The sequence below is a fragment of the Rhipicephalus microplus genome, chromosome 2, assembly GCF_043290135.1.
Source record: "Rhipicephalus microplus isolate Deutch F79 chromosome 2, USDA_Rmic, whole genome shotgun sequence".
Lineage (NCBI taxonomy): Eukaryota > Metazoa > Arthropoda > Arachnida > Ixodida > Ixodidae > Rhipicephalus > Rhipicephalus microplus.
The window spans coordinates 247384015-247397140 of record NC_134701.1 but is presented as its reverse complement, the minus strand read 5'-3'; the positions used below and the strand labels follow the sequence as shown (position 1 = coordinate 247397140).

General features: G+C 46.0%; 1 protein-coding gene across 1 annotated transcript in view; it reads left to right on the top strand.

Annotated features, from left to right (window-relative positions):
• The window catches only part of Gycalpha99B (guanylate cyclase 1 soluble subunit alpha 2), a 135865-nt gene that overhangs the window by 108901 nt on the left and 13838 nt on the right, over positions 1 to 13126 (top strand). The window contains exon 7 of the mRNA XM_075878658.1: positions 8845 to 8988. Coding sequence (XP_075734773.1) covers positions 8845 to 8988 — 144 coding nt within the window. The remainder of the gene's footprint in view (positions 1 to 8844; positions 8989 to 13126) is intronic.

Below are 13126 nucleotides of genomic sequence, written 5' to 3'. Positions count from 1 at the left end.
CGTATCTCCTTGGCGCATCTCAATAGCAAAAGGGAAGAGGTGTGGGGAAGAGCACAAGTAATTTGTTTGGTCCGGCTGTTGTGACGCCCCGCTGGGCGATGCAAATTATGCTGAATCCCTAGCGGCCTCTCATGAATAAACCGCTATCGCATGCGAGCATTTCAACTCAGCTTCTTCTTTTCTCGATTTATGAGTTAATTTATCGACGTATCTCTGACGGATATGCATGCGAACCTAACGTCTGCTGTTTAGCCGCTGCGTTTACTTACGCTTTCACGTACATGGAACTTGGTCCGAGTTGTGATGGTTTTGCTTTGACGTGACGAAAGGTATGCTTACAAACGGGCCCTTGGGACAAGTGAGGGCTATCCACATCCTCCGTTTTATTCTTATTACATTCTCGAATGTGGAAAGAACCAGCGTTATCGATTAAGGTACTCGAGCACATTTTTCGTTTTTGCGGCTTTCTGGCAGGACGCTCATGTTTTATTTCTGAGGACGGCAATAAAAAAACCACTTGCGGTGAGCTCACGCCGAGCGGTAAATGCGATTTTCGCATAACGCTAGCCTTATATGACATTAAAGCCCATAAGCTTGTTTAAAATATTCAGATTCCTCAGTGACGCAAGTATAATCTTCATCTTTTTTTCCCGATGGCAGCAGCAATATCAAATTTATTCCAACGCAGTAAGCTTGTACGGCTGGCAATCGAGAAGATGGCAAAACATTATTTGAGTCTTATGCACCTAAGTATTTCAAATAGCTCTTTGTCAGCAGGCTGAAAAGCAAATGATGTTTTTTGTTTGTGCTTTCTTTCGTTTCAAACGGTTCGACGATGCATAAACCGGATAATAGACGAACAGCTTTAGCTAGAAAACGCAGCAAACTGCGTTTCATCATAGCAGGTGCTTGTTAATCTGACGTGACTGTTCTTGCGCATTCCAGTTGACGCAATCAGTCCAGCACAGCTGAATACGCTATGCTGAACCCAGTGTATACCCAGCCAATCTTACGCTGTCTACATGCGCGTTGCCTTGGGCCCGTCGATATGATTATGATATTTAAGTTTTATAGTAACAAAATGGTCTTCCTATGAATATCAACAAGGTACAGAAACGCAGCAAGCGACGCGGGATTGATAGAGACACTGGTCTAACAAAGGATACTTGATCATTATCATCATCAGCCTGACTACGCCCAATTCAGGGCAAAGACTTCTCCCATAATCCGTCAATCAACCCAGTCTCGTGCTTTCTGGTGCCACGTTTTACCTGCGAACTTTTTAATCTCATAGGCCCACCAAACTTTCTGCCCCGCCGTGGTGGTCTAGTGGTTAAGGTACTCGGCTGCTGACCCGCAGGTCGCGGGATCGAATCCCAGCTGCGGCGGCTGCATTTCCGATGGAGGCGGAAATGTTGTAGGCCCGTGTGCTCAGATTTGGGCGCACGTTAAAGAACCCCAGGTGGTCAAAATTTCCGGAGCCCTCCACTACGGCGTCTCTCATAATCATATGGTGGTTTTGGGACGTTAAACCCCACAAATCAATCAATCAATCACCCAACGTTCTGTCTCCTCTTCGTGCGTTGGACTTCTCTGTGAATCAAGTCGGTTACTCTAAATGACCAGCGATTCCCTTGCCTACGTGCTACGTGCCCGGCCCATATTCATTTCTTCTTCTTGATTTCAACTATGATATCCTTAACCCCGGTTCATTCCCTGAACAACTCTGCTCTCTTCTTGTCTATTAAGGTTCCATCTATCATTTTCCTTTCTATCGATCAATGTGTCATCCTCATTTTAAGCTGAACCCTTTATAAGCCTCCAGGTTTCTCCTCCGTAGGTAAGTACCGGCAAGATGCAGCTATTATGCCTTACAGAAGCTTTAAATTCACAAACCGGACTTAGTCATGGAGAATATATCAAACAAAATTACATGTTCATTAAAAATCGCCGTTGTCATGTTTACCATTAGGCTTACAGTCAGCGTGGTATGTATGAAGTTTTTTTTTTTTAAGTCTACGTTCCTTGCAAGCACAGTCCTTTCTAATAAAGGAGCACTGGCATAAAATTGACTCATGTCAAGATTTTTGCGTGAACGAGTAGCTATCGACACCCTTGTAGCAATTCGCCACCTAAAACGCATCCTAGGTACGAATGAATATCTGTAATAGTGGTTACTATATACGCTATCCATCGTGGTTCGAAATGGGTCGAAAGCCCGCCAAATTATAGTGCTGTCAGCGCTACCTCATGGCCACGTCGTGGCAGCTGCATGGCTGATGCTGCGTTCACAAAAAATAGTGACGTCACGTACACTGGCATTTAGTCTGCTAGGAGCGCACGTGCAGTCAGTCCAACTGTGACTCTGATTGATTTGTGGGGTTTAACGTCCCAAAACCACCATATGATTATGAGAGACGCCGTAGTGGAGGGCTCCGGAAATTTTGACCACCTGGGGTTCTTTAACGTGCACCCAAATCTGAGCACACGGGCCTACAACATCTCCGCCTCCATCGGAAATGCAGCCGCCGCAGCCGGGATTCGAACCCGCGACCTGCGGGTCAGCAGCCGAGTACCTTAGCCACTAGACCACCGCGGCGGGGCGTCCAACTGTGACTCTGATAATGTAGACTAAAGCCCCTCCATGCGTTTTCCGCCGGTTAAGTTAAGTAGCGCCAACTCGTTTTTCCCCTCTCCATTTAGCCCCGGCATCGAGAAGGGGCCTCGTACTGCCAGTGAAACCAAACTGGTTCGCCAACACAGAATTTACACTGTAGCAGCTCGGCGCAAAGTGAAGTGAGCAAATGCGGCTGTTCATCACAGGCGTCCAGTCCCTCTGTCCATCGGCGCCTACGAAGTCAACCCACTGGCTGTGTTGAGGTTCGTGGCTTGGGAAGACATGAAACGCAACGTAATTTCCGCTTTTTCCGCGCCTCTACGTGCAGGTTCTCACTGCGCAATGGTTCCCCGACATTCTGTCACGCATTGTCACTCTGAATGATCGTACTCACGCTGTAGAGCACGCGCCGAATCAGTCGATGCGACACGATGAATCGCACGCACGCTTCAACATAGCAACAAGAGCCATTAGTGAGAGCCTGGCCGGGAGTCGGCTCCAAACACACTCAGATCGTCAACGTCCTTCTTACTAGCGCATCGTCACTCAGGATGGTATTTGTGCAATGTACCACACCGAACACGTAGCACTAGTGTCGATGTCGCAGAACAGTCTGTTTTCAGTTTTTTTTTCTTTGCTTTTCTACGCTGTTTGACATCGAATTCAAATAACTTCCACGCGACGGATGCCATTCAAGTTTGGCCCAGAAGACCTATGCAAACCAGGCGATCGAATGCTGGGCACATCTCAATCTTGAAATTTGATGTCAGTGCTGCACGCTAGTGGCCGTAATCCTTCCGGATTACGGCCACTAGCGTGGGTTCGGCCTTAATGAGCCGCAGGGCACGCGTTAACCGTCGCCATGGCGAGAACACAATACTGCACAAGGTCACAACACTTCATTGCTTGCTGCAACACCAAAAACGCAGTACAGAGCCCGTTGCAAAAGCGCGGCGGGAAAGCAAATAGGCTTATCCACGCCACGAGTGAGAAGTACTACACAGGGTGCCGCGAGCACGTCTCCGTGGTAAAAGTGATAAACTGTTCATAATTCTAGGCTGTTTCAACGTTTATTAAAGTACAGTGGTTATGGTGCTCGGATTCCGACCCGAACGACCCGTGTTTGGTCTTGGCAGCGGTGGTCGCATCTGAATCAGAGTCGAAAACGCTGGAGATCAGTGTACCTAAATTTCTGTGCCCAGGTGGCCGAAATTTGTGTAGCCCCTACTAAGGCATGCCTCATAATCACATTGTGTTTTCAATAAGTAAAACCCATGAAACAAAATTATATTTCAAAAATATCGAATAATTTTTCAATAGACGGGAAACCTGTATATGATCAGTATTTACCTAATAATGACTAAGATGACAAACGATTAATTGTTAATCGTGTAAGAAACTTGGTTAGGGATGTGTACGCCCATTTTATGGTTTACCTTTTGCTGTAGCTGCACATCTCACGTTTCCCACTTAAATGGCCGACAGTCTCGATAATAAACGGCGCTAGGCCGCGAAAAAACGATCAAGTATACCCCCCCTTTAACTGCATCGCATTCACAACTGACAACTTTAGGTGTGGTGTATTTGCTCGGTTTTACTTTTTTACATTTCACTTACGCTTCGAACTGTCACCCGCGACTGAAGAAACGTAGTGCATGGGTTTAGAAAGAAGAGATTTTCTTTTTGGCTTGGCTAGACAGTTCACAACTGACAGGTGCATTGTGGCATCCGCAGGTGCAAGTGCGAATTGCACCTCCCTTTACGGTGGTTTCTTAGTGTTAAGTAATAACGAAGCAAAAAAACAAATAGGGACCTTAAGCTTTAGTTTACTCAGAAGAGTGGAACCAGACAACAATATTCTGTCCCTAGTGCCTACTTCAAACACTTATTGCATTAAACCTTTTCAAACTTGCTATGCACTTACTAGGTAGCCTTAAGGGAACATGCGCAGTAGTGTGTGTGCCTTTTGTAGTGAGTGATCGGCTACGAAGTCATTATGATATGATAATCACATAGTCTCACGCTCGATGGCAGTATAAGCTTGTACCACGCATTATTACAGCAATATTTCATCTTTTATTGTGAATCATCTATACAGGACACGTGTGCTTGTAAAGCACGAGCGTTACTTTCACTGCACTTCCAAGAAGAGGAAGTTATTTTCACTGTATTCAAAAGCATACGTGTGACTGAGTGGTAGAACACTCAGTTGCTACGCAAGTGACGTGAGTTCGGTCCCCACTCTGACACATTATTTATTTATTGTCGTTCTCTATTTTTCGGTCACGCCTAATAGATGGCTCACAACCACCGATGCGGACGCCAGAATTTTAGCAGAACGAGCTATTTAACGCTGTCACGTTAAAAAAATGGTTAAAGTATCTTTTTCTCGTTCAAATTTTATACGAGGTACGCCTGCACGCGTATCAGTAAGCGTCGAACTCGAGAAGAAGCTCAGGGGTACCATTCTGGAGATTGTCGAATTCCGCCATGTTGTCAAATTCCGCCAAATTCCGGCCAAATTGATCGATGCCAGTTGGCCAAGTGAGCTGCTGCGACCTATCTGATTGGCTTGAAATGCCGCCATTACAAAAATTTGACAATATGGCGGAATTAGAGAGTGTCCAGAATAGCACCCCAGAAGACCAGAACAACACTGCCGGACTAGAGAAGCAGCACGTGCGCACTCTCGCGCGTGCCGCTCTTCTTGTCCGGCCGTGATCAGGCATACGTAAATGTGAGGCTTTGAATGAAGTGTAACGTTAATGATGTGCTGACCCGTAGCCGGCTGAACCATCTGCAATAGTGTACACATCACATCCTTCCAAACCACGCTCTGCGTTCTGCTCTATTATCGCCCCACATCGCACGGTGATTCCCACGAACTTCACGCACGCAACAAGACCGTCATTGCCATTGCGGTGTCTACATCCACTGGAAGCCCTGACAACCATCCCCGGAATGCAAAAGAAGAAAAGTTTGTCAAATTTGGCCCTAAAAAACAAAATTACTGTTTCTTCATGAGAACACAGTGGGCGCATTCGCATTTACACGGATGGGTCGGTCACTTCAACAAGTTCAACAAGCGCAGTGGTAATTCCGGAGAAACCCATCACAATAAATTTCAGGACCTCGCATCTGACATCATCAATGGCGGTAGAACTCGCCGCCATTCGTGCCGCTCTGGAGTTCCTAGTTGAAGAACCGCAATAGGCATGGTCAATCTTCTCCGACTTCAAAGCAGCCCTCCAGGACATTGCCTCGCCATATCGTCATGGACCAAACGAACAGCTAATCGCTGAAATACGACTGCTTCATCACCGGGCTATAGAGAAACAACGTGACATAGCGTATCAATGGATACCAGGCCACTGCAGCATTGATGGAAACGACCGTGCAGATGAAGCAGCCCGATCTGCTCATGATGATGCCCCTTGTGCAGCTATACCATTATCAAGAACGAACGCCGCTGCAAGGCTTCGATCACTTGCACGAGAACTGACACTCGCTCAGTGGAATTCACCGGCATTCCCCAACGTCCGCCTTCATAATTTGGACCCACACCTACAGCTCCGTCTTCCATCAGGAATAGCCAGAGCTGAGGAGACACTTTTGTGCCGTCTGTGGATAGGGGTGGCCTTTACGAATGCTTATTCATTTCGAATCGGAATGACCAGCAGCCCGACATGTGACAACTGTGGCTGCGCAGAGACTTTCTCCCATCTTCTCCTCGCTTCAGCGTGCCAAGAAAAGAACTGTCGAAAGCTTTAGATAGACTAGACAATCGCCAATTGTCGGAAGAAAGGGTATTAGGACACTGGCCGAGACCGTTCTCTGCACGCAAGGCATTGAGAGCGTTGTTGAGCTTTCTGCGGGCAAGTGGTCTTAGAGACAGACTGTAAGCAGCATCGTGGATCGTCTAATGACGTTCTCTCTCCCTTTTTTTTTTCAACGTCTCTTTTCTCTCATCTTTTATCTCCCTTACCCCCTTCCCCAGTACAGGGTAGCCAGCCGGTCTGAGAACTAGCTAACCTCCCTGATCTTTTTCTTACAATCCTCCTCCTCTTCCCTCGAAAATAGGTATCAACCAGGCGTACGGGAACATAGGAGTTTCGAATAAAACAATACATGAAAAATAATTCCATTGTACTTTCGAATAGCTATTAGAAGTTTAATATAATGCCACTGGACGAATATTTTGTCACTGGACGAATAAATAAGAAAAGAAGAGGTGTAAGAGTCAGAAGGATGAATGTTCAGCTCGAGACTACACAGCGTGGTCTCACACTGTTCTTTCACCAGCGGTGTTGAAGTCTGGTGGTCCTTAAGAAGTACAAGAGGGCTTCGTGGCCTTGCGCGTATGGGAAACCGTTGGCCAAGGTCCCAGGATCTTCTCTTCTGTAAGCGGCCGTGAATCCAGCTGACAGAGCTTGGCTTCCATAATACGTCGTTCAGGCTGGTATGCTGGGCAATGGCATAGAATGTGCTCGAGCGTTGCCTCGCAGGCGCAGATGTTGCATGCTGAAGTGCTCGTCATTCCAAGGAGACGAGAATACGCATTCGTAAATTCCACGCCCAACCTCATGCGACACGGGAAAGTTTCAGCGCATCGTGGGAGTCCGGATGGCAAACGAAGTTGCAAGTTTGGGTCGATCGAATACAGGTTCGTGTTGGAGAAACCCGGCGTATTTGATTGTAGGAGAGTTATACGACGAGCAAGTGATTGTAGAAGTCTTTTACCGCGTTATGTTATCGAGGATATGAGCGGAATATGACTATTAAATGTGAAGTATTCTTTCTGCGTTGACATAGCTGACTTGGAACATATGCTCTGGCGGTTCCTCACGTTACGCTGTGGGGAAGTCATCACGCCGTCCAAATGATAGGGTGCTGTTACAAGCTCCAGACTCGAACAACGGTTACGGGCAGTTCAATGGTCCCGCGACGCAGCAGAGAGACTTGGTCATTCTGTTCCGACGTGGGAGCGGCCCGCAAAGTGCTAAAGCGCGTTCCGAAGGATCAAACAAAGTATCCATCCATCAATCCATTCCACCATTTCTTTGCGCGTTGCAAGCACTTTTGACGTCTATCTATCTATCTATCTATCTATCTATCTATCTATCTATCTATCTATCTATCTATCTATCTATCTATCTATCTATCTATCTATCTATCTATCTATCTATCTATCTATCTATCTATCTATCTATCTATCTATCTATCTATCTATCTATCTATCTATCTATCTATCTATCTATCTATCTATCTATCGTCTGTCTGTCTGTCTGTCTGTCTGTCTGTCTGTCTGTCTGTCTGTCTGTCTGTCTGTCTGTCTGTCTGTCTGTCTGTCTGTCTGTCTGTCTGTCTGTCTGTCTGTGCGATTACGTCTGGGCGCTCTCGTGAGGACGCCCTTAACTTGGCGTGAACCAAAATTAGTATTAGAATGTAAGATGGTTCGGCGAATACGGCGCGCTGGTCAAGACATGAATAATGTTACAATCCCGTCGCGTACGTCGTCTACCACATACCGCCAGACAGCGGGCGGGTATGTGCCACTGCTGATTGCTTAGCATCCTCCCATGAACTACGAGAACACTCATGGGCAATTTTAATGTGTGAGTGTTAATAAAGACTGACATCAGCAGTGTTCAACGAATGCAAAGAATAAATGTCAGTGTCTAAACAGTAATGGAACCCAAGTATTTTACGTGGCAATCGAACATTGTACCACAGCCCCGCCGCGGTGGTCTAGTGGCTAAGGTACTCGGCTGCTGACCCGCGGGTCGCGGGTTGAAATCCCGGCTGCGGTGGCTGCATTTCTGATGGAAGCGGAAATGTTGTAGGCCCGTGTGCTCAGATTTTTGTGCACGTTAAAGAACCCGGGGTGGTCGAAATTTCCGGAGCCCTCCACTACCGTGTCTCTCCTAATCATATGGTGGCTTTGGGACGTTAAACCCCACATATCAATCCATTCCTCATAAAAGACTTCGATGCTCAGCTGCAAGTTCAGCGTTAATCGTTTCTTTGAACGGTGAGCTTCACCGAACGCATTCGTATACTGTGCATAGCAGCAAAACTACCGTGTCCCCTCACGTATTTCTTCTTCTTCTTTTTTTATACCTGCAACAGCCGAGCTACACGAAGTGTGCGGTTCTGTGTGTGTGATGCCACGCTTCCGTTTGAGCACTGTTTAAGCAATCTATAGAGCTTCAACTATGTTATCGCAGATCGAGACGGTCGGGGACGCTTATTGCGTGGCCAGTGGTCTGCGCAAGCAAGTGCACACGCACGCGCAACAAGCCGCCTGGATGGCACTCAAGATGATGGTCGCCGCCGGGCAGGTTCACTCGCACGACGGCAAGCCAATACAGGTACGTCGAATTACTATCGTTTCCATTCCTAACCTCCCCCTCCTCCATCACCCCTTCTAATTACTGTTAAGGCATGTCCCTTAGTTTTGCTTTGTCGGACTTCTGTCATCGTTATTTAAAGTTAAGGGTTATAGCTATGCAAGATTTTCACGCAAATTGGGGTCGAGGACCTCTGACGTTCTCTTTCAACAGTTGTTTGCTTTTCACCTGTACGCCTGGAAAGCTGGGGACCAAAATCAGACCGTTGTGAGAAGCAGGTCATCGATACATTTCCGTTTCTTCGTCCGTTGTTTTGTTTCGGACTCGACCAGTAGGTAGGGGCAGAGGGGGGCGGGGGAGTGGCTGCTACGGTGAAAGTTGGCTCCCCTTAATGCAGAGCTCTGCGCGTGCCCATGTCCATGTCTTGTTACCTATACTAGAAGCATCATTGTGCACTCAACTTGATGCAATGTCATATGGCTAACTGTCAAACCTAGCTTTGCAGCAGCTCATACCTTTTATACTAACTCGTTCGCAACATTTCTTTTTATCATCTTTTATTCCCCTCATCCCTTTCCCCAGCACACAGTAGCCAGTCGGTCTAAGAACTGGCTAACCTCCCTGTCCTCCGCTTAAATTTTCCTCCTCCTCCTCCTCCGTTCGCGGAGAAGTAAATGTATCTGATTTCGCCATCATGTGTATTGTAACGATATATAATGGACCCAAACGATTATGCACCTCATCGCGTTGCTGGCTTTCATGAAGGCGATAGGGTGAGGAACTAGTGGGTTTGCTGTACTCAGCGGCGGGAACGACTGCTAAGTGTGAGACATGTGCAACGCAGCGCGAGCTATCTGCCGGAAGCACTCACCTGATGATTTGTTCGGCGGGCTCACCCGGTGCAGGGAGCTTCACTTAGGTTGAGAATGTAGCAGGGTCCCGCCGCCGGCGGATATTATGTGTGATCCTTCTCTTGAGCACTGGCAGACCGTGTTGACCAGCTCAGACTCATTGGTTCAGATAAGAGACGTGGAATGGGCCACAGAGGTCGCCGTCAACCTTGGGCTGATAGCCATCTAACACGAAGTCGTCTGCCGTTTCCTTCTGACGAAATAAACTTTTACCGTCCATCATCGATGGCGATGAAGGTGACGGTGGGGTGCGAGTCCAAGAAGCTTCGCTAAAAAAAATATCCCAGCAACAGCTACTAATCCTTCGTTACTAGCTCACAGAAACTATAAAACAAGATAAACTTATAAAATATACTGCGATTAGTTGTAATTGATTGACTTGTGACTGATCACTTACGGATTAATTAATTGATTGATTGATTGATTGATTGATTGATTGATATGTGGGGTTTAATGTCCCAAAATTAAAATAAGATTATGAGAGACGCCGTAGTGGAGGGCTCCACAATTTCCGACCACCTGGGGTTCTTTAAAGTGCACCCAAATCTGAGCACACGGGCCTACAACATTTCGGCCTCCATCGGTAATGCAGCCGCCGCAGATCACTTACGGAGACCAATCGGCTTTGTGACAAGTAGGGCGCTAGTTACTTGATAAAAAAAAGTAGTTAGATTTCTTGTCCTTAACCCTGCATCCTCATTGTTTTCAAAATTATCTAAATTTTTGTTCTGCTTTAGACAATGTACACTCTTATTTTTGAACAACGTATTTTGCAAGGCGTTCCTGAGCTACACATGCACGAAAAGTAGCAGTTTATTGGAGTTCAAAAAAATGCGAGCGGTGGACAACAAGTAGGCGCAAGTTCAGCATTACACATTGTTATGCGCGCCACTTATCTTATTCAACGTCTCACATTTACTACACTTTATTTTCGCTGACACTTACCACTTTCAATTCCGGCTCGATGAAAAGGGCTGAAGCTAATGATAGAAACTGGTTGAATGTATATTTTGTTCATTACTTTAGGCACTGAAGTTACACATTAGCTATGTAAAATGATCCTCGCTCTGCTTTCCGCCGCTAAGCGTTGCCTCGAGTTCCAATGCAAAATCATCGACGCTGATGCAGGAAAACCCCTTTTATTTTAGACAGTGTTTCTTACTTCGTACAAGTAACAAAACCATTTATTCTATTTACAACTATAAACTGCATTCTTTCTAGAGTCCCACATCATTACTTCTTCAATCCACTGAAGTTCAGCACAATATTCAGACTCGTCCGACCTATCAGGAAATCTTTTTGGCAACGTCGGCGTTCATTGATATAACAACGCTAACCAAATTTCTTTTAATATCGTGAGCAATATTAGCTATAACACGTGAGCGCGTGACAAATAGCCTCATAACCGAGATAACAGGATAAATGGATGGCGCTGCCGAAACCGGATGGGAAAGGAGGGGCGCCGTTCCACTGTCTGTTGGCCTCTCCCGCTACACTAGTGTTGTGGGCAAACTGCAAATTATCGCATGTAGTCTCTCACTAGCGATGATGACACAAAAAAAATGAACAAAAAACAAAGTGAAATGCAAGTATGAAAAATGCGCAGTCAACGCCACCTACATATAGTACAGGGATGGCATCACGGCAGCTTACGTCACAACCGACATCTCAGCAGCTACATAGCCTGATGGGTGATTGGGTGTGGCTATGCACGTTATGTCAGTTCATATCACCGCTGAAACATGCTAACGCGCAATAAGCTGCCGGTTTGAAGCAATGATACCTGGGCGGGAGTGTCAACAGATACCAGAAGCGCGTCACCCTTTCCACTTTGCTTCCGAAAACGGCCGCTGCGAATCAGCTGATGCAGGACGCGAGGCTATTCTCCACGCGCTCGCCTGTTCGAACTCATATTGCTCACGTTAGCACACCCTGGAAAGAAAAACCAAAAAGGCTTTCAAAAAACATTAGGGTTCGAAGTGTTTGAATTGCAAATGAGTAGTCAGTAATACAAGGAGATTCGTTCATGTTATGCAACAAAATGCAAACAATGTAGTAAGCTCGTCTGAAAAGTAAAAAGCAAGACGAAAAGAAGATACGGTGACTGTGAGATAGCGGCAAACGCATACGCTAATGCATAACAGCGAACGTTAACTCGGTGTCGTGGAACGTCTCTCGTAGCCAAGACATCGAAAAAAAGTATAAGTTTATCCTCCCTGGTGGCGCTACGTGAGAGCGGAAAGAAGGAAAGAAAGAAGAAGAAATAAAGAAAAAAAAAAGAAAGAAAAGGAAGAAAGAAACGAAAAAAAAACGAAAAATGAAAGAAAGAAAGAAAGAAAGAAAGAAAGAAAGAAAGAAAGAAAGAAAGAAAGAAAGAAAGAAAGAAAGTGAGCGAGTCAGTGTCAGCCTTGTATGTATAACACACGCTATGCCACAATGCCATATTTGATGGGGAAGCAACGCCTTTTCGCCAGAAATGTAACGCATGGTAATGTATGCCATGAAAATACCATGCGTGCATGCTGCTTTTTCTGCACACGTCTCACGCAATGCACGCGTCATTTATTTGGAACAAGAAACAAACTCTGTGCCGTTCCACTCAAGATACGAAGGTGGTGCCATAAGAAACGCAACTTTTTTCGCGCGCTGCGGTTGGCCGGAAACGCATTCCGCTAGTTACGAGGGTGATGCAGTGTAAGCCTTTTAATGGTTTCGTGTTTCGAAGTTCAGCTCTTCGAAAGAATCGCAAAAGCTACTCCGCTTTCGTGCATGGGGTAATCGCACAGCCCTCGGGCTCCAATTCAAGCTAATTTTAGTCTTGTGCTTGTTATTTTACCGCTTCGTATAATTCGGAGAGCTTTGAAAGTTCTGTGCCCCTCAGTTACGACGTACATTTTTCACATCTCCCACTTGTAAGTAGCAGCCGACAATGAATACTGCGCACTTCTCAAACTTTATCGTGAAAACAGCGTCGCATTTAGAAAACGTGGCAGAATGTAACTCTCAAATCAGCATGAGGAGCCTGTTCGTGCTTCCTCGCAAAAGAGTGCAGGACTACTTATTTTCTGCAGTGGTCAAGAGGAAAAAAGAAACGATAATTTAGTTTAAATCGCAGAGCAGCAGCTATGAATATATTTTGCTTTGCCTGGATTGTAAAAAAGGAAACTAAAAAATCTCTATGATTCTTCTTGATCGTCGGTATTTCTTGCTGTTACCCGCCACGATTGTTTAGTGGTGTTCTATCACGT